Below are 21,515 nucleotides of genomic sequence, written 5' to 3' on the forward strand. Positions count from 1 at the left end.
CTGGAACCCTGTTTTTGTGGGTTTTCTCTGGCTACCACTGATATTCCTTTTTCTTTTAGTAGCACTTTTTGGAAAAAGCATAAAATGCTTGTTGGATTGAAGGCTAACAGAAGTGCACTGAACAGTGTATTTAACACACACATTTGCCTCCAGTTTCTATCTGCTTTCAGGAACAGGAGAGGAGGTGCCATGAAACAGATATAATACACGATTCCCTACTGTGGAAGAATCCTAGAAATCTGCCATAATTAATCTGTGTACCAGGAAATACTTAAATGAAAGTCTTGCTAAGATCAGACACGAAGATAGGCAACATTTGACATTTTCTGGATCAGTGACAGGAGTTTGAGTCATAATTATTGTTCTTCTTTGTAGTAATTGTAGCAATTTGAAAGGTAGTGCTAGGACTGTCTTCCTTGAATGAACTGGCAGAAAACCAAATTTGATGAACTAATGAGCCTGTCATCATGAAATTTTGCTGAATTGGAGAGAACTGTCTTTGATGAAAAAATCTCTGTTTGCAGATTAAGTTTTTTACTACAGCTTTTTCCACAGGGTCATGAGGTGTCATACTTGGGAAAACTTACTTTTTATGGAAGCTATACATGCCTTTTATTTCACTGCAGGCCCCCAGAAAGAGTTTAATGTAACAAATTTAGAATTATTAAATTTCCTCCTTGAAAAAGCAGAGAGCATATTAACTGAACTTCAAAATACTTTGAAGTTTAGCAGCTAAGAAAAGTATTTTTATTAGTGTGAGGGGGTTTTGTGTTTTGTTTTTTGTTTTTAAGAGAAAACTTAGGACAAACTAAAATGCAACCATTTTGTTTCCAGGCTAGAAAAGATATTTTCAAGATTCACACACGAGACTGGACCCCTAAGCCACTGGACATGTTTCTTGAAGAGCTAGCTGAAAAATGTGTTGGTAAGTTTGAAAACAAAGTCAGTCACTGCATGTGACTGAGTCCTAAGGGACCTGAGCTTGTACCAGGCAGCACCCGAGCTCTTGTGCCTTGCTGCAGAGGGAGGCAGCTGACACGCCTTGGGAGCAAACAAAGTTAGATGCGTCTTTCTTTTAATTTTCTTCTTGTCTCTCAGAACATTAAATAGCTTTGGGGCATCTTCCTCAGGAGTCAAGTTCTGATTAGGAGGCCGCTTCATAAGCGCAGGGTATCAGGCTGTGAGCCACATAACAAAACTTCTCTGCAGTTCAGTAACGCTTTGGATTATCTCTTAGCCTGTGAATTTTTAGCTGCATACAAAGTCTTTCAGTGTTGCACTTTGGAAACCTTGGCCTTGACTTCTCTGTTGCCTGAGACTGACATAACGTTTGATTCTTGTTTTGTTTATTAGGATACTGTGGTGCTGATATCAAATGCTTATGTGCTGAAGCTGCCCTCTGCGCTTTGCGCCGCCGCTATCCTCAAATATACAAAAGCAGTGAGAAACTGCAGTTAGATACTGCTTCTATTAAAATAACAGCGAAGGATTTTGTCATGGCTATGCAGAAGACTGTTCCAGCTTCACGGAGGGCTGTGGCTTCACCTGGGCGAGCACTATCACCTATTTCAAAACCACTGCTTGAAAACACACTAGCAAGAATTTTACAAGCCTTGCAGAGAGTATTTCCCCACGCAGAGCTTGCTCTGAAGAAGGACCAACAGCAAGGTATAACAACAGTACCCGCTTCTTTAAAATTCTGCCAAAGCAAAAACTTCCGATTTGTGCAATCAACAGACAGAAACCTCTCAGCCATAATGACAGTAGGATTTTATAATATGCACATGCATGCCTTTATTTCAGGAATATCGTGCATAGTTTTTGTTCTGGATTCTAAACTGAAGTGCTGGCTGGGAGCTGTGAATGACTCACAATACATAGGAGAGAACTATGCAGTCTTTCCTAGAGCACCTTGTTTCTGACAGTAGCTAATATCATATTTATCATTTGTAGAGATGGATTTAAGGATTAATGTGTGAGGCACCTCTTTCAAAATAGATGTTTAAATGGGGGGAGAGGGCATTTTTACATGAATGCTTCTAATTCCTGTGAAGAATGTCAGAACCACAATACAAGTATAAGTGGTTTAAGCTAAATATTGTTACAGCTATCGTGATTTTTAACCATAGTCTCTTAATTTGAATGTTTGTGGATCACACTGTACGCCTGCACGTGAGATCCGAATGTTTCAGTAACGTATACTCTGGGGCTTGGCTTGCATAGCATATGTGAGCTCACACTCCTGACTGCATCAACCCTGACCAAGTTGTCTGTCGGTTGGTGAGAGCAAAGAAATTGCTAAACTCGCTGCACTCCTGATTAACGGAGATCCATGAATAGTTAGTTATTATCCTAATCCCTGGAGAATATCCTACCCGTATTACTCCCAGTAGAGCTGGTAGATTGTTTGCATTGGTAGAAGAGGCAGAAACCCACCAACAATATAAAAGCAGAGAGGCTAAGGGATTGGTAAGTGCATCCCGTCTCCGTTGTCGGCCTTTCATTATCTCTTCCTTCGGTGATCTTTGAGGAGCCTTATTTAGAAGATGTGTTGGTCTGTATATTCTGACTCACTAGTCCTAGACAAAGGGAAGTCTGTGGCCATCACGTTCACTTAATTTCCCCACATCCAGTGGGGGAACCTGCTCCAGAAAGAAGTGGCCTTGTTGGGTTTTTCAGGTGTCTAGGAACTACAGAAGTTCCTAATCATCTTTATTCTAAGGAAGAAACCTCCTGTTGTTTTCACCAACAGAGAGATAATACCTTATGCAAATCATGCGATGTAGGACAGCTTTGTAGAGACTTGTGCAATCTCCTTAGATCTGTGGTAGGATAAACTCTTCAGAAAACAACATTCTGCATGTGCCCTCAAATGAAGAAATGCAATATAAGGGGTCTCCAGCACTGATTTAGAAGCTGTCTTAATGTGAGAGCAAGATATGGACTATTCAGGAAAGTTAACAAACCTCTCTTGTCTTTCAGGCAGTTTAAATCATATTTTAAGAAATTATGCGATTGACAGTGATGAGGAATCACCATCAATCTTTGAAGATAAGCCAACTCCTAAAATGCCTGGTAGACAAAAGGAAAAATTCCTCAATTTTAGCAGGTACATATTTGTCCCCTTTATGTTTGCATTATTAAGATGGTTGTGTCTGTAAACAGTTTTGGTGTGAGGGGTGGTGGATGAAGAAGTAGAGGGGAGGGGTGTGGGGGGGTGATCAATATTTGCAAGAAGTAAGCGTGAAGATCCAGCTGGGTACTGAGGTTCTAATGGAGTACACTGCCATAACCCGTCAAACTGAATGGCCCAGCCCTCTTCTCCTAAGTCAAAGTGGTCCACGGACTGTTAGAATGTGTTGATTTAATCCATGGTATTCCTTGAAAGACTCAAGACCAAAGAAATGTGCTGCCTGTCCTTTCAGCTAAAAAACCCCTACAGGTTCGTGTAGACATCTTTTGCCCTTCTGATTTCCAGGATTGTTAAACCAGTAGCCAATTATGTAGCAGAAACAGAACTGAGAAATGGCTTGTTAAAACACTGTGAGAAAAACTTAAACAATGTCTGCATTTTGTACCTTTAACCGACTAAGTTTATGTTAAGTTTTTAACATTTTAATGTGGAAGTCATATAAGCCAACAGTTGAAAAAACAGATTATGGTCGTCACTGGTGGGTCAATCATTTTTCTCACTTTCTATTGCTGTGCTGTCCAGAAAATCTTCTGACCTGCTGAGCTTGGTTAGGTCTCTAGATCTTTGACTTCAGCCAGTAAAGGTACAACAGTATTGTGGTGGAAAAAACGAATGCTCTTCACAAATGTGTTTCATGCTAGTAAAGCAGGATTACTAGGAAATTAATACACAATTCAAAGATGAAACATTAGAATGACTGAATAAAATAAATATAAATCTTAATACATATTCAGTGTACTGCTGTAATTTAACCAGTCCAATTGTGTACTTCTTCTGATACAGCTAATGTGTTTCAGTGCCCACGTTAATTTTTTTCTAGAAATGTTGTTCTACTCCTTCCTTCCCACTATCTCCAGTAACTATGGCCAAATTTCAGCTCAACTAGACAGATGTAGAGATCTCACAGTTACTTAAACTCAAGACCTACTGAAAATCAGTGTCTACGGGCAGTGAGGAGATCCAGATTGCCGTGTACTGAGAGACAGAGTTGTTATTCTCCCCCATATCAGGTTACTGATGAGTTGTCACGTATGTATTTAGCTGGACAGTCCCCCTGTATGATTTAAGAGCCGTTACTTAACCCAGCCAAAGGAACAGCAGACATGCTGGGGATTGGCAGGATTTCTTAGGGGAGGTATGGTACAAGTTTTTAAAAAAGAAAATGGGCTTTGGTAGTGTTCCTGATCACAGACCAGCTTATTATTTGCTGGAACATGGAGAGTATTTACCGAAAGGAAAAAAAACCAGACAGACAGGTGTCTAGGAAAAAACCTTATCATCTATCTGTGTGCCTATTCATCACCTCATTTTTAAACTTGTTTTCTTCTTCCTGTTCTAGAAATGCTTATTACCAGCCAACATCTTGCAGGCCACGGTTCTTACTAGTTGGAGAGCCAGGATACGGGCAAGCTTCTCATTTGGCACCTGCAGTAATACATGCCCTGGAAAAGTTTCCAGTCTATACACTAGACCTATCTGTTTTGTTTGTTAGCATCACATCATCGGAAGAAACATGTGCACAGGTACCTTTTTTCCTCTTTAATCTCATAGGATTCATGAACTGTATATAAACTAGTAACGTAAGCAAAATTCATTGTTAATGGAGGTGGCCTGGTTTGAATGTGCTGTTATGTTTACTTCTGTCTGAAAAGCCACTTTTCTGCTAGATCAAATGATACCAAATGAGGATGTCACATGTGGCCGTATCTTTCATTCCAAAGGAATGGAAAGTGAGGATGTTGCTAGCAGCTCGGGAAGCTGGGAGGTGCTGCTAATAAACCCCTCTTTATAACAAGAAGTCCTCCCCACCTCGGTGGGATCCAGAAAGTTGTTTTCATTGCTGCTTAGGAATCTGTGCTCCCAGTAGATGGCTCTGCATCAGCCTGACTGCCTGTCATGCACTTTTTGTAGCCTTCATTTTCATTATATTTGTAAGGCAATCAAGCTTTTGGGGAAAAGAAGTGTTTCTTTTCTTATATATACATATACAGCTTGTACTGCTGCAGTATATGCAGTAAAAGCGTTAAAATTCATGGAACGCTTACGTTTGTACACTGGTGTGTTTTTCTTCTAATATAAATTAAATATAAGCAGATTTAGTGCTGTTTTCCTTTTTACTTTTAGGCAGGAAATCCGTTTCGTTGTTTGGCATCACTGTATTGAAATATTTTCACCTTTAGTAGCAGCATTTGAGAGCTCTACAAGTAAGGATGGACATGTTACATGACCGGATACTCATTTGTCACATAAGAGGAACAATTCCTTTTGTGTTATGTGATGGTTGCACCTGCGGTCATGTAACTAGCACGTCTAGTCACTGCCCGGATATACCACGTGCACTTCCCATCTTGTGACAGGAACTCCCTGAATATTGATAATCTGAAAGGGTGCACGGAGAAATTTGTCATGTGAAAGGACTGTTGCTGCTTCCCTCAGGTGGTAGATGCACGTCCTCTTCTGTGATTGAGGTTCCATCTGTAGGCAATGGCTTGTGGTCTTCCAAAGCACGTAATCTGGTCTGATTGATAATGAGAGGCTGTGAGCGATTTAGCTATTCAGGCAGCTATTCAGACTGGTCACCTCTTATAAAATGTACTTGACGTTATGAATTGTAACCAGGCTTCTTTTACAGTGTCAGCCCTCATCTTTTCACATAGGTCTTTGCTTGTTCAAACCGTGCTTCAGAGTGACTTGGATATGTGCCCGCTCTGAATTGAAAATGGTGCAGTCAGAGTCGTGTAGTGATTTACCCAGGCTAATACATCTTGCTCAAGGGTTAGTCTTGTTTTCTCAGGCACACCACCACACCAGCTGAGTTGTGAGGCTCTTTAGGCGTTACCTTACACCTAAGTAGTTTTGAAATCAGGCAGAGATTCAGGTCAGTTTCTGTCTGCGTAGCAATGTCCATATTTGAGTAAAGTGAAAATTTTACCTTATTGTTAAGGAGTTGTTCTTTTGTTGGATTGTTTTGATGTTCTGGCTGCATGTACTCCTATTTCATAGGATAGTTTGACTGACACGTAGTTATTTATTAGCCTGTTCTACGTGGTTTAGTTTTCTTATCCAAGCTTTCATTTTACCAGTTGATGCGAGAAGCACAAAGAACAGCACCAAGTATCATTTATATTCCACATATCCATTTGTGGTGGGAGGCTGCTGGAGCTACACTGAGAGCTACTTTTACAACACTACTGCAGAACATTCCAGCATTTGCTCCAGTTTTGCTGCTTGCAACAACTGATGTGTGTCATGCAGATCTCCCAGAAGAGGTATTTCTGTTGATACTTTCCTTACTTTTTTTATTCAGTTTTTTGTTAATTTATAAATCCTTGAAGCATTGGAGTACTGTGCACTCTTAAGCAAATTCACACTGTTACTACTCAGGCACCCTAACCAGGTCTCTTAAAATTTGCTTAGACAAAGCAATGCTTGAAAGCATTTGCCTAAAGTGTTTTCTGAGTAAAGAGATTGACTTTGACCCAACTTTTTCCCCCTTCTCACACACTCATGCTTATTAGGCAGACATAAACATTTGCTTCAGACAATAATTCCAGTGACTTCAAGATTGTTAGGTATGTACTTAGTCAAGAATATACGGTGCTTGAAATGTACATGGGAAAAAGATACTTTTACTGAAAACATTTTTGCTGAAAAGTGAAAGATATTTTTACAGAGAAAGTACGATGGTCACACTCTTAATGATGGAATGTAACTTCAAATTTCAATTCTTTATTAAAAATTTCAATTTCTTTCTTCATATCGGTGAAAGCTTTACAAATCAGAAAGCTAAGTTCCAACTTCTGTTTAAGTAACTTGGAAATCTATTGTTAGTTGTATTTCTTAACAAAATTCAGTAAGGGTATATGCTTAGCTTTCTAGGTATCTGAGAGTGTGCATTAAAGGAAGGTGTTCAAAATGTGAATATGCTGCTCTGATTATTTTGTCTCGTTTACTGGGGGGGAGAGAGGGGGTTGCCTAGATGTGTTTATCATCAAATGCTTTGAAAGGGCTTAACTTTCTACAGAAGTTTTTCTACGGTTAATAAATTCTTTCTAAAATAAGTATTGAAATTCCTTCCATACTTTCTGGTAGTAGAGATTGAAAAATGGAGTAAAACTTGGAAGTGTGCAGCTTTAGACACCTCATTTAAATTAATTTTAAAAACCACCACAGCACCTTACCAAAAAAGCCCACCCTTGTCTCCTGAATCCTGCCTGTTCCTTCTATAGCTGCCATAAAGATTCAACCTAAAGGACAGCAAGGCAGGTAAATACAAAATAAGCAGTCTAGGAGGTGGCGAATGTCACCACTTTTTATCAGTGTCTCATAGGGTCCCTTCATTGAGCTTTAACTCTAGAGGTGTTCCTTAGAGAAGATACTTTAATTTGCCATGCTAACCTATGAAAATCCAGCCTTTTAAGGCCAAGAAGATACCTCTTCACAGTTTGTCTTATCAAGGTGATTATTCAGTTTAATTTGGGAAGGTACTCATCTTTTTGGAACAGAACATGAATTTGTCTGACCTTACAGCTGAAATATCTTTTCTCCTCATGCTTTAGATAAAAGAATTGTTTATTAAGGATGATGAAGTGTTCAAAATCCAGTTGCCTAATGAGGAAGAAAGAAGAACATTTTTTGAGGACTTAATTGTAAATCAAACTGCTAAACCTCCTGCATCAAAAACTAAGACAGGTGAGGATATTCGACACAGAAAACTTTGCTAACTGTAAGTTAACAGCTATACAGCATTTGCTTTGGTGGTAATTTTCTATCAATAGTTTTTCATATGCTTGTATTTGAGTACCGTAAATTGACTAAAAGTTTCTGATTCTTTTAAGCTTGGCAGACATTGGAAGTACTGCCTGTAGCACCACCGCCTAAGCCTCCACAGCTGACAGAAGAAGAAATAAGACAGCTGGAGGAGCAGGAGGAGGATATATTGCGTGAACTTAGGATTTTCCTAAGGGATGTGACTCATAGACTTGCCGTTGACAGACGTTTCAGAGCATTTACAAAGCCTGTCGACCCAGAGGAGGTAAATTAGTGTTGATCTGTAATACCATTTTATCTGCGTGTATTCATAATTTCTGCGTGTTTCTATTTCTCAGAGTTTGTGTGCTCTTTATAGGAAGGTTTGTCTTTGTTTTTAGGACCGTACTATTCTGATTTTTCAAGAAGCAGGAAGTTTGCTTTTCCTTTTGCTGACTCCTTGAGGCTCTCAAATGTCTGTTATTTGAGTTTCACTGAAAGCCCTGGGTTCCTTCTGAAATGCCTTCAGGACTTTAGAATATTTCAGTTGGAAGGGACCTATAACGATCATCTAGACCAACTGCCAGTTAGACCAACTGCCAACACAGTTCACTCATGAAAAGGCTTTGACATGCAGGCAGGTTACAGCACTGAAAAGCAGAGAGATCTCTTTCTTTATAATTATAAACAGTATCTATAGGACTGTTTTAATAAAGCCTAAAGCTCTTTAATTGACTGTCAGTAGTTTCTGTGAGAACAGGAGTAAGAACAGCAGCTTTTAAAATAAATTCTAAGATTCTGTTCTCTGTTTCGTCTGGGGCTCCTCAGTATAAGATCAACCATAAGGGCTGTGTGGTTTCTTCTTCCTCCCATACGCTTCTTCTGTCTTTTTTTTTTTCCTCATTTAATGTATTGAATAAGTCTAAGCCAGGGGCATATACTTCGAAGTCAGCTGTCGTTTTAATAGAGCTTTGCATTTCAGCAAAGTCCTGTTCCCCTAAACATCCACTGACTTGTCTTTCCCTTTACTTCTCGTTTCTGAGATGTGAATAACCTGGTTATCGTGAATAACTGGTTAATTTCCGTATCTTTGGATGTGTCATAGATATTTGGGGTTTTTAAGAAGTCCTTTATTTTACGCTATTAAAATAATTAATTTTGGTAGATACTGTGTTAAATCTCTGAACAGGCATATTTCATTTGTAGGTACCTGATTATGACGCAGTTATTAAACAGCCCATGGACCTTTCGGCAGTTCTCTCGAAGATTGACTTGCACCAGTACCTAACTGCAGGAGATTTTCTAAAAGACATCGATCTAATCTGCAGCAATGCTTTACAGTACAACCCAGATAAAGACCCTGGAGGTGAGAATGTGTTTTTATCCCTAATTTGGAAAAATTAAAAATGTATAAATTGATAAATGTCGTCTGTGGACAGTAGACTTGGGATTAGATCATTTTGAACATCCACAGAGAGCATTTCTTGCCAGGTTGTAAATGTTGTAGCATTAAACTACTTGGACATGAAATTGTGATAGAAGTGTTGATCAGTAACTAGTGCTTTGCTTTAATGATTAACTTTTATGTTGTTATGCTGAAAATATTCACTGAGATAACCCTTCAGAACCTATCTGTGAAAAGAGCAAACTCTTTCGATAAGTAATCAAAATAAAGGATTTCATCGGCTGGTAGAAAATACTCAGTTCTGACTGTAAAATTTCAGATCGTCTCATTCGGCACAGAGCTTGTGCTTTGAGAGATACTGCATATGCCATCGTGAGGGAGGAAATGGATGAAGATTTTGAACAACGCTGTGAAGAAATTCAAGAATCTCGCAAGAAAAGAGGTATGGTTTTTGACGCTAATGATTTTAAGACTTGCCTCAGTATTTGTAACCAACAATGCAAGACACAATTCTTTGCTATCTGTTCTTCATTGCAAGGTTGTAGCTCTTCAAAGTATGCTCCGCCTTACTACCGTGTAACGCCAAAGCAGAACTATGTTCCTGGGTGTGAGAAAACAGACCCAAAGTGTAACGAAAAGATGAAGATGCCAGCAGCGCCTGTAGATTCCAGTACACCGTGCTCTAAAGGCAAGTTGCATTTTATTCAGACTTTCTTGGAGAAGGTGCTAAAGTCACTGATGCCTTCTCTGGTTTTGTGACATAACAGGTTTCTGTGATGCCTGGTTCTTCGTGCCAGAGGCGTTCAATGTTTTTAATTTGCTTCAAAACGTGAGATAAATCCAGAGGTCATTCATTCGATATAGTTATGAAGTTCAAGTACAGTGGATGGTTTACATTGTAAGACACTGGACTTGATGACCCAACTGACATTTAACGGCTCCTAAATTGCTCTCTCTTGAAGACAAAAATATTGTACGTGGCAGTTTCTGAATACTCAACTAGCTTTTAGTTATGAGAAACAGTATTTTTCCCTTCCCTGCCCTCAAATGCTAAAATCTATGCCACCTCTTACTGTGACTTCCAATTGAAGGGGGAAAGGGGAGAAAAATAGGGGAGCAATAATAATAGATATGTAAAGGAACGACAATTATTTCCTCACTTTTTCCTGCGAAAAGGACATGAAAGAACAAAGGGACTTGGGTCTCTTTCGGCTAAAACGCATGACATGGTGTGAACTTTCCTGGTCTCCATAACAGGACTAGGAATTTTGCCATTGGCTTCACCCATACGCTTTGTGCAGTATTCCGTCAATACAAAGAACGGTGGGGTTTTCTGGAAGGCAAAAATGCTAAGTTTGTTTTAAGCAAGGTTAACTGAATCAGAAAGCGTATGAGGTGTAAGTCTTCACAGGCAAATTTTTCTCCGGCAAATATTCCCTTAAAATTGTCTCTTTAACTCTGCCCAACATGTGTTTAGCTTCTGAAGTTTACAGCTTTATAACAGATTTGAAGAAGGGCTCGTCTCCAAATGCTTTTCTGTTCATCTATATTAGTTCACGTAGTAAGACAGTAAGCAACTTCACCTACTAACTTTGCTTTGTGGTAATACTTCCTATCTAAAGTAAGAATTTTCTGCTCATAAAATCTTGAAGCTGATGGTTTTGTGAATGAAATTCTGTAGCTGGCTTTTTAAAATCTAATAGCAAATTGACCTCATTAACTTGCAACTCTTTCTCTAGACATATGTAGGGAGACAGACAATGTTACCTGAGCTCCTTTGATAATTTTCCTTGTAAGTCAAGTAAGATGAGGATGCTGGATTTTGAAGGAAGAACTGTTTTGGTAATGTTTTGGCTTACTTTTTCTGATATCTCTTTGTAGAGATGTCAAAAAGGAAACGCAGAAAGAACAAAGCGTCTTCAAGTACCGCAGCAAAGAGGAGGAATTTTCAGTTCAATAAAGAGAATAAAGTTCCAGAAGACCAAAATGAAGTAGAGAGTGAGGAAGAGTCTCCAGAAAAACCTGTCTCTAACATGGATTGCACGGAAGTTGAGTCCACACAGGATTCTTCTATGGAAGAAAATGGAAGTGTACTTCAAGAACGACAGAAAAATGGGAATGAAAATAAATCTGGGTCAGAAAATGAAAGAGAGAGGGTTCCTCTTGTGGCTAAATCTGCTTCTGAAAAGAAGAGTGTCATGCTTTCTGAACATTCAGACCTAAGAAAGGACAGTGAAATGCCAGATTGCCAAATAGCAGGAAGTTCTGAAGACGGAGATTCAAGTGGTAAGTGAAAGGTCAAACAGGTGCTTTAGCTCCTTTTTCTTCCTGAGGAGGATTACACTATTTATTAGGTTTTAGCCTTCTTTAATTCCATTCTGCTATTTCTGTTGCACCTCTCTAAAATCAGCACACAGTGTTTCTTGCATAATGGTGCTGCCCCTCTAGTTACAGTAGCCAAAGTCATGTTTTTCTGCAGCTGCTGTTCTTTTGATTCTGAAGTTTGTTTTTCCAAATGGTACCTAATTGAAAAACAGTCATTGACTTTCTTTTCTTGCATGAGTATTGTTCCACTAAGGAGCAGCGTAAGTTAAAAAGCTGTACTCCAAGCAATGTGGACCCAGAGTCACATGCGGAATAGAAGACTTCTGTCCTAATGTTTGCAATGCAGGATGTGTTTCCTAACCTAAATTACTTTGGAGTTTTACCGTGCAGTGCTGTAATGGCAACGTGACTATATTTTTTTTTTCCTGTTTTTACCCTGCCTTTTTCTCTAGTGCTTTTCTGTGTGCCTGAATTTCCAATTTTTATGGAGCGCTGGCTTTTGCCAGAAAGAAAGTAAAAGTCAAGCATTGCTCAGTGAAAAAATGGTAATGGGTCTGTCTCTGTCATTGCAGAGAGAGACTGTATTCCAGGTACAGGACACTTCACTGATACTGTATTCCCGGTAAACAGAAATCCTGACTTAAGAAATTTTTGTCATGCCAGATTCGTGGGCACACCATATGACTCGTGCGAGACGTTCTCGGGTAGAAGAACAACAGGTGATAGGAGTTGAGAAATCAAAGGAAATTCTCACACAGCCAGTGATTGTGGATGACTGTGAGCTCAAAGTAAGTCTAACTTCAATTTTGTTAATACTGAAGTAGGACCTTTTCTTGCTACATGTACAGTTGTAAATTAAGTCAGTTGTTAACCAATGTCAATTAAAACAATTTACGGGAAGGATACATAGCTTGTGAAATAATTCAGCCTGTAATGGACTATGACTGTTGTGTTTCCACGTCTGGTGTAGACTGCTGTTCTTGCTTTTGGTGAACTAAATTTTAGGAGACTGGGTTCTCTTCCTAATTTTTGATTTAAAAGGGCTTGTTGACTTTTAAAACAGCCCACTGACAACCTGCTAGCACTCTTGGTTGTTGATGTCTTAAGAGTTTTTATGATGTATTTGGGGGTTTTGTTTTGTCTTTTGCATGTTTTCATTTATTAGGAACCTGAAAAGGACCTTTATTTCTAGCAGCAATGACCTTAAACCTGAAGTTCACAGCTTGACGTAAAGCTCATCATGGATAAAATACTAATACCTACTTTTCTGAAATTCTTTCAAAACCTAGTGTTAGAATTTTGCCTTCATACAGTTACAGTGTGATAAGGGTTTTTGCGTCCCTCGTAGGAGAGAAGTTGCTATCCCAGTCTACAGTTGGGGAAAGGGTTAAAAATGGGCCCAGCTGCAGGGGGTAAAAGAGGTTCCTTCCCATGAATTGGAGAGAGTAGAACAAGGACCTGATCTTCAGGGGATACTGCAGTGAGCAAACTTAGGAAAATTGCTAGGCTGGAGTCCTGAAAGTTGGCCAGTGCAGAGCAGGGCTACTGTTTACCTGCCATGATGAGAAAGGGAGTATTACATGGATGTTTCCCTGGTGTGGGGAGAATGTGACCAGATAGGAATCCCCTTTGGTGAAAGGGCTTGTCAACACAATTTCCATCACATTTTTAAGCTGTGACCTAATTTGTAGAGGTGAAACTAACTTTTTAAAGCTGGGTTCCTAAGGAAGCAGATTTCAGGGGGAGTTGTTGTTCACATCTGCCTGTGTATATAGAGAAGCCACACAGGTTTTTCATAGAGTCAGGCTGCTATGAAGTTATTGCCCACTGGAGAAATGGTACAGTAGAGACCTTATATATATGTTTCAGCTTATATATGTTTCAGCTATGAGGAGAGCTACAGTCATGAAATGCATCTTTTAGAAAACTTGTTTCATTAACACGGGTGCCATTGGAACTAGCCGCTCATACCAGAGAGCCTCTTTGGAACTCCCCGGCAGCGAATAAGCTAGGTGAACCTCCAAAATGTAGCTGCTTGGTTTTGTTTGGGTTTTGTTGTTGTTGTTGTTCGTTTCTTGGCTCGGTAACAGTCCTAGAACTTTATGAACATACAGAAGAGCATGCCATCATCTACGTGGCAGCAATGAGAAACAGTTTCACATGGGATGTTGACCATACACCTCTGTCACATCCTACCTTTTCTGTTTGCAGCAGCTGAAAGCACACTGCATGGGTTTTGTGCGTCTTAACTGCACGTTGTATAGAGTGAAGTTGAGGGGAATACTCAAATTTTGTGCTAGCTGATCTGAGGGAGGCAGAGCTTGATGACGGGCACTTGTGAGGCAGTAATATTTTCATTTGGTGTGGCTGCTCTTTTAAGCTACACAGCCTCACACAACACAGATACTGAACAGCGCAGCAAGGGAAGAAGGTGCTGCCACTAGCTTGTTACTGCTGTTTTCCCCGAGATTATCACATTTACATCTTTGGTAACAGAAACGACTGTGTGAGAGATTAGTAATCTGCTCCAGGCAGAGTCACTCTGCTAGTTTATCCACTCTTCACTTTAAAGGTAGGAGCTAAGTGATCTAACTTTGCTTCCCGGTCTGCTTTAGACACTTGAGCAGTGTGTTCAGAGTTGTAGGCACAGTACACGTTCAGCTAATGGGCAAAGGCGAGCACCTAAGGATGCTTCTGTTTCCAGCTGGGACAGCTGTATCTAGAAGACCTGTAGCCCGCCTTCCAAAGATCCATTTTACGGTGCCCTGCATTGCAGCAACAGTTTCTCTAATGAAATGCCAACAGTGGCTTTGCTGCGGCAGCAACTCTACGACAAAGTGGATTGTGTCATTCCCTGCTGTTCTGGAAGCAGTTGATTTGCAATTATGATAGTTGATGTGATAGATTGATTAGTAATATTGTCTGAAAGGTAAGCCTTCCTTTTTTCTGAAGTATGAAAAATTAACTCATTTTCTCCAGTTAAATCTTGCGAGATATTTAATCTGTTCTCTGAAGTGTCACTCATATTTTATTTAAAATTATAAGAAAGCAAGATGTCACTTGGTTGCATTGTTATTGTTTAGCTTCTGAAAACCTAACGAGCCTATTCAAAGGATCTTGCGCGCTTCTAAACTTGTAGTTCCCATTTTTTTCCTCAGCAACTGTTGCATTTTGTCACTGTGATAACCAAGAACTTCAATATATTTCACTTGGAAAAACTATATGCTGTTCTTAGTCAGTGCATTTACCAACATCGGGAAGATTACGACAAAACCGAATTAGTGAAGGTAAATTTTTTTGTCTTATAGCACTTTCTACCACTGTTATGCATGTGTGTGTTATGCGTATGTATGTGCGCACGCTGGACATCACGCTTATTTAGCATTACTCTTTACTGCTTAGTCGCCTGTGTCACAAGACTTTTTCATTTCAGTCTGGAAGACATTTATCCATATTGCAAAACCATTGTTGTATTTGGCATAATTGTTGGCAGTTTCAGCAGGAAAAGGCTTGAACTTGAAGACAGTGGGTCCATCCACACAGCCCTCTCAAAGCAGTAAACCTCAGTCTGCAAACAGTCCTTCTCCAGAACCTTTTTAGGTGTGGGGGGCTATGAAAGGAGGGTGCTTTTCACAGTCTGTTGCTTCCTCTTTCTCCCCTTACAGGCAGTCAGACATGGTAATACTTGGTATAGTAGTCGTTCTAGTCTTGAAAAGAAATTAAGTAGGAAATATAACAAGACATTGAGGTTTTTCTCTAGTCTCACCAGAATCTCTTTTTAACTAGCATGGCTCGAGCATCTCGAGTCTTATGAGGAGCGGCTGAGGGAGCTGGGGTTTTTTAGCCTGGAGGAGGCTCAGGGGAGACCTTATTGCTCTCTACAACCTCTTTTCAGGTAGTTGCAGGGAGGTGGGTGCTGGTCTCTTCTCCCAAGTGACAAGTGACAGGACAAGAGGAAATGACCTCGAATTGCATCAGGGGAGGTTTTGATAGGGTATTAGGAGAAAATTCTTCACTGAAAAGGTTGTCAGACCCTGGAACAGGCTGCCCAGGGAGGTGGTTGAGGCACCATCCCTGCAAGTATTTAAAGGACATGTGGACGAGGCTCTTAGGGACATGGTTTAGTGGTGGACTTAGCAGTGTTAGGTCAACGGTTGGACTTGATGATCTTAAAAGTCTTTTCCAACCTAAACGATTCTATGATCTTTAATTTGACATAGGGGAGATTTCTGCCTATGCCAGTTTCATGCTAATGAGTGAGATTCTGTGATCTCTTCCTGTAAGAGAAGATTTCTGAGCTGTCAGAACTCAGCAGAAATCTTCCAGAAGCACCCGTGGTCCCAGTCAGGCATTCCCAGTATTGAGTCGATTTAGATAGGTTGGATATTCAGTCTTCAGATTCAATATCCTTGAATCCATTTGTCTTTGAGACGCTTGTGCCTGAGAATAGATAAAATTTTTTATGCCTCTCAGTCTGCCTTAAAAAAGGGGAAGCCTCTTCTTTGCAGCCCTGGTCACCTCGATCTCTTCTTCCACATCTGATGAAGAGTTAGAACAGATGCTCTGTTCCGATTGTGCAACAGTGAGGATTATTTGGCTTCGGGGAGGCCATTCCTGAAAAATGCGCCCTTCTCTCATCTAGGATAATGATGTGTTTTAGCATGAGAAGGGATTTGTTTGTTATCCCAGGGTTTGTGAGCTTTTGTGACTTAACTTTTAATGCTTAAATGAAAAGGGACTTGATTTCTTTGTTTTCTACTCCTACCTTTAGCTTTAACAAAAAAAAAAAAATCTCCTATTCAGAGCGACTGTGTAGGTCAGTCAGGAGCAAGCTCTACTGTATGAAGAGAGAGACTTCGACAAGTCATTATTCAGAGTGCAGAAAACAACATTTCCAGCTTTTAGTTGTGGCTTTTCAGGAACTGTCTCCTCTTTCTAATTGTTGAAACCACTGTTGATACAGATCCATAGTCTCTTGATACGGATCCACACAGTCTCTCTAGCCTACTCTCTGTTTTGGATGCGTAAGGATGCGTTTGAAGCTAGTGGGTATAGAAAGATGTGGTGGTGGTGGTAGCACATGTATTTGCTAAATATTACTGACAATTGTATGTATGTACAGATTCTTCATTCTTTTTATGAAGAAATAAACAGGGTTCTTAAGCTTATATTTATGCTGACTGTTAGTTTGTCTTTTTTTCTTATTAGGAAATGAAGAAAGAAATTACAGCCTTCAGTTATGCTCAGTGATATTTGATTTCAGCATACTTGACTTCTACTCTAATGTTTTCTTTTCATTGCATGCTGTTACCTGTGCATAATTCAATAAAGATTACTTCTACATATATATTTATACATACATTAAACAAATACACCTTGAAATTTAAGAAAGCTGAAATAAAGTCCTTTAACTGCTTTTATTTTATATTTTTCTCCTATATATATATTTTTTTATGTGACATACTGCTGTGATTGCCTTTGGAATGCTGCAGATACGAACATCTCCCAGATAATTTCAGTACCTCTCTTTAAAAGAAAACAATTGAAAACTTGATACACTTTTATCATCGTTTTCCAGCTTGTGGCAATACATTTTTCTAAAGTAGCTTGTGGTGCTGTACAGTCAATTGCATATTACATAAAGGTTTTAAACCAAATCTCATTTTGGTATATGGAAAGTAAATCCTTTAGAAACCTCTTAATGCAGTTCAGAGGTAATTTTTTTTAATTACCTGATAGCACCTCAAGTGGATTTCATAGAATTAACAACCTAAAGAAAGTATGTAGGAGAAACACTCTTTCCACAAACATAAGAACTTTTGCTATGGCATATGTTTGCCTGTCAGAAAAACCTAACTTGAAACAAAGCAAGATGTACTGCTGTAACTTTCTAAGGTAAAGTTGGGTCTTGCTTGTAATAATGACAATCTTGATACCAGAGAATTGCATTTTAATATAAATTCTTAGTTGCAGGTCAGGTGGCTTGTAGTTGAATTAAATTGTAAATAGTTTTCTAGTTACCTGGGGAGAATTACATCTGTTTATTACATAAAAGTGAATATATTGTTACTGATAAGTATATTTAAGTAAAAGCAAAGCAATACCCCATTTTGAAGATGTATGCCTCTTCAAACCAGCAGAGAAAATGTTTCTGTTAATTTGACAGCTATTTTTCAAAAAATTAAGGCTAGGCAAAGTGTAAGTTTATGAGAATAAAAGTTTATATCAGTTGTGATAGAGTATGTGGCATGATACATTGCTGTTATGTCACCTCACACACACAACGTCTGGTGATGCTGAATGCCTAACTGTGCAATCCCTCTGTTCTTAGTTTCTTACGTATGTTTTAGTTTCCTTTGTTTGTTTCTTTCTAGTGTGTTTGTGCAAACATCTGTGTACTATGCAGAATTTTTTCTTTTATCTGTATTGTTTGGATGGGTATTAATAAAAAATGAATCACCTTTTTGGGTTTTTTTGTCTGCTCTATTTTAAGCACAGAATAATTTTGATCATTAACAATCTTACACTTAAAAAACAGCATGAGCCTTAAGACTTTAAAATAAGAACTGTCCATGAGCTAGGTGTAGCTAGCTACACCCCACTCTAGGTGTATTGCTTATGTGGCCAAGGCAAGCACAGGAGGATGAAAAATTATATTGAAAATTTACATTTTAATGTAATGTATTACATTGGAAAGGTAATAAAGGAATTAACCTAAGTTTTCCTCAACTTGATCTCCACCTTGACTGCTGTCAGCGATTTTCGATGGGACTGTGGGGGTGGTTTGCTGACCACGTTCCCCAAGATGACTGTTTGAAAAACTGAACAGGAGTGGCAGTGTGGAAATGAGGAAGCAGAAACATTCCTGCAATCAAAACTTTTGCTTTTCAAAGCTTTGACCAAACTCTTTCCTGGCAGTAGTCTCGACAGGATACTGTACCTATACAGTTTTTTAAAAAAATTGTAGCTGTGTGTATCTTGAGCTTCCATGACCAATTGTTAACGGTTCCCACGAGGCACACCTGTATTTTTCTTCCTCGGGGAAACAATCGTATTCTAGTGTCTGAACCAAAATGGCAAGCAGCGATCAAAGAAATAGTATGTAGAAACGCAACGTTTTTGACAAGTAGGCAGCGGGAGTCAAAACTAAATATTGCCTCAACAGCTAGGTTATGTACTAAAGGAAAAGGTCCCCGTTCTCCAAGTTCCGTAACTAAACAAAAAAAAAAAGGGGGGGTGGTGGTGTGGGAGTTTTCCCCTCAGAGCCGTCACTTTGTGCTCATTCGCCCCTGGTTTGGGGCTCTGGACCCTGCGGCCATGTCCTCCCTCAGCGACAGCTCAGGGCGCCTGAGAGAAACTCGGGGCTGGCGTCGGAAAAACCCCTCACGGGGCCAGAGACGACGCTGTCTCTAAAAGCCGTCTGGGTGCGTGGCGGGAGGGTCTAGCGCGGAGCCGAAGTTTGGCGGCGAAGGAGCGGGCTGTGAGGGCGCCCCTGCCACCCGAGAACTGCCGCCTGCGCAACCGCTGCGCGCCGGCACCTCGCCGGGCCGAAGGGCGAGGAGAGGCCGGCGGCCACCGGCCTGCGGCGCCAAGGCAGTCCCCCGCCGCTGCCTCGGCGGGGCCGGGCCGCCCTCCGGCTGCTGTCCACCGCCTGACGGGCGGGGCGGCGGCGGCGGAGCGGCTCCGCCCCCGCTCCCTGCCAGGGAGGCTGAGGCACCGGCCGCCGCTGCCCGGCCTCCCCGCGCACCCGCCCCGGGGCAGCGAGGCGCCGGGAGGATGCGAGTGGGCGCTGCGGGCGGCGGCGAGGCGAGGGCCCGGGCGGCCGGCGGCCTTGGGAGTTCCCGGCTCACCCGCCGCCCCCCCGCCCCAAAAGAAGTGCAGTAGTTTGTGAAACGCAAGATGGCGGCGCGGCCGTGAGCGAAGGCGGCAGGCGGGCAGGCGGGCGGCGCGGGCTGAGGGGGCGAGGCGGAGCGGCGCCGTCAGGTAGGGGCTCGCGTCTCCCGCCGCCGCTGGCGCGGGCGGAGAGGGGGCTCTCGGCGCCGGGAGGCGGGAAGGCGACCCCCACCGGGGAGGCGTGCCCCCCGCACGCCTCCGCTTCCCCCCCGGGGAGCGGGCCAGGTGCTCTCCCGGCGGCGACGGGGCAGCGCCAGCGCGCCCGTCGCCCCGTGCCTCCCCGGGGCAAGGGCGGCTCCTGGCCGGCGGGGGCGGGCGGGCCGAGCCGGGCCCGGCGGGGGCGGCCGCCCAGCTGCCGCCCGCGGGGTGGGTGCGGTGGGCCGGCCGCGCCCCGCCCGCCTCCCTATTGTCTGGCGGCGGCGTGTGAGCGGCCGGCGCTGTCCCCGCGGCCGGGGGGCATCGCCTGCCGGGGGCGGCGGGCTTCGGGCTGCCTGGGGGAGGCAGGGCGGGGGGGAGCCGGGGCGTCACTTCGAAGCGGACTGCAGCGTGCCCCCCCTCCCCTGGCCCGCAGGGGGGCTGAACCCCTCCGAGTCCGAGGACGATCTCCTCTCCCCGTTCCTTCCTCCTCCGCCCTGCGCCAGCGGTGAAGCCGGGAGCCGGGGCGTGGCTTTGCTCGCCACAGGGCGGAGGAAGACCCGTCTGACTCCTCCGTCGGAAGGAAGGGAGAGTCAAGAAGTTCAGTCCCGGTGCGCCCGGAGGAGCTGGCGAGTTCCCGTCCGCTGCCACCGGGCTGCCCGCGCTGGCGCTCGGGCTGACGGACTGACGGACGGACGGACGGACGGACAGACTGACAGCAGCCGACGAGCCATGAAGTTCTGGCTCCGGAGTTGTCTCGCATCCCGTGGCGTTGCAGAGTGGGGGCGAGCGTGGAGGAACAGTACGGTGTATGTGCAGGCAAAGTTGGGGAAGGTGTCTGGTTTACTCTTCCGGGGGTGTCTGGGTTTTGGGGTGCGCTCTGATGCTCGGCTCTCCCCTAGATCAGGATGTGCAGCACTGGAGATCAACACCGAGTTCAATAAACCACGTAATGGAGGCAGTTCTGGATCTCTACAAGGGCTCAGAGTATCTGCAGTAGTGAACGCTGTCTGGTAGGTACTTGTGCTTTATTTCTGAGCTGCTTGGACTTTGTGGAAGGTTAAATAGTTAACAGAAGGATGGAGAAGTTTACTTTGCACAAAGCGTCGTCATGTAAAACAGCGAAGGCTGAGATGTCTCTTGGTCTGCAAGCTGGAGTAGGTGCCACTTGTTTTTGAAATAGAGATGTACAGAGGGCATGCTGGGGATGTCAGAGTGCGTATGAACATTACGTAAATAAAAAGTGGATTTTGTTACGAAACTTGTAACGTGAAAACAAATATTCCATTAAATATAGGAACAAGAGGGGAATTTTAAAAGCTGTGCTGTTGGTTTTGACCAGCAGTCTGGTTTTTGCTTGGTTTTGCTTAGAAGGCTTTCACACAAAAAAAAGAAAGCTTCTGCTTAAAGAAACCCTGTTTAAAACAACCTGCATGATGCAAACTATAGGACTGCCCTGAATTACGACCTGTTTGAGCGAGCACGCATCGTTCAGAAAACCGTTTTGTTGCTGTCTTTAAATATTGCCAGCAAGGCAGTCTGTTTCACTTGTGTTGCTAAATGAATTCCCCTAAGCCCATGAGAAGCAGATGCCATTTTTTGTAACTGAAATTATTTGCTTTTAACTTAAGGCTAGTGGCTCTTGTATCTTTGCTAGACTGAAGAGCCTTCTGCTATCACATTTGGGTAATGTGTGTGTATGCTACGATTGTCCCCAAACTTGTCTTTGTAAACGAGTGGTTTGAGGTAGAGCTTTTCCTTGTGAGGCATACTTTTGTACTCTCTTAATGTTTCTTATGACTCTCTTCTGGATTA

The 21,515-nt window shown here is 42.2% G+C and overlaps 1 protein-coding gene across 1 annotated transcript in view; it reads left to right on the top strand.

Moving 5' to 3' along the window:
• ATAD2 (ATPase family AAA domain containing 2) overlaps window positions 1–18,118 on the top strand; it is a 37,698-nt gene extending 19,580 nt beyond the window's left edge. The window contains exons 15-28 of the mRNA XM_059836360.1: window positions 835–925; window positions 1,354–1,668; window positions 2,983–3,109; window positions 4,533–4,716; window positions 6,277–6,462; window positions 7,753–7,885; window positions 8,032–8,228; window positions 9,149–9,308; window positions 9,667–9,789; window positions 9,886–10,035; window positions 11,229–11,633; window positions 12,336–12,460; window positions 14,831–14,959; window positions 16,881–18,118. Of these exons, the coding sequence (XP_059692343.1) occupies window positions 835–925; window positions 1,354–1,668; window positions 2,983–3,109; window positions 4,533–4,716; window positions 6,277–6,462; window positions 7,753–7,885; window positions 8,032–8,228; window positions 9,149–9,308; window positions 9,667–9,789; window positions 9,886–10,035; window positions 11,229–11,633; window positions 12,336–12,460; window positions 14,831–14,959; window positions 16,881–16,922 (2,367 nt within the window). The 3' untranslated portion in view covers window positions 16,923–18,118. The remainder of the gene's footprint in view (window positions 1–834; window positions 926–1,353; window positions 1,669–2,982; window positions 3,110–4,532; window positions 4,717–6,276; window positions 6,463–7,752; window positions 7,886–8,031; window positions 8,229–9,148; window positions 9,309–9,666; window positions 9,790–9,885; window positions 10,036–11,228; window positions 11,634–12,335; window positions 12,461–14,830; window positions 14,960–16,880) is intronic.
• Window positions 18,119–21,515: the final 3,397 nt, after the last annotated feature.

Source organism: Gavia stellata, chromosome 3, assembly GCF_030936135.1.
Source record: "Gavia stellata isolate bGavSte3 chromosome 3, bGavSte3.hap2, whole genome shotgun sequence".
NCBI lineage: Eukaryota > Metazoa > Chordata > Aves > Gaviiformes > Gaviidae > Gavia > Gavia stellata.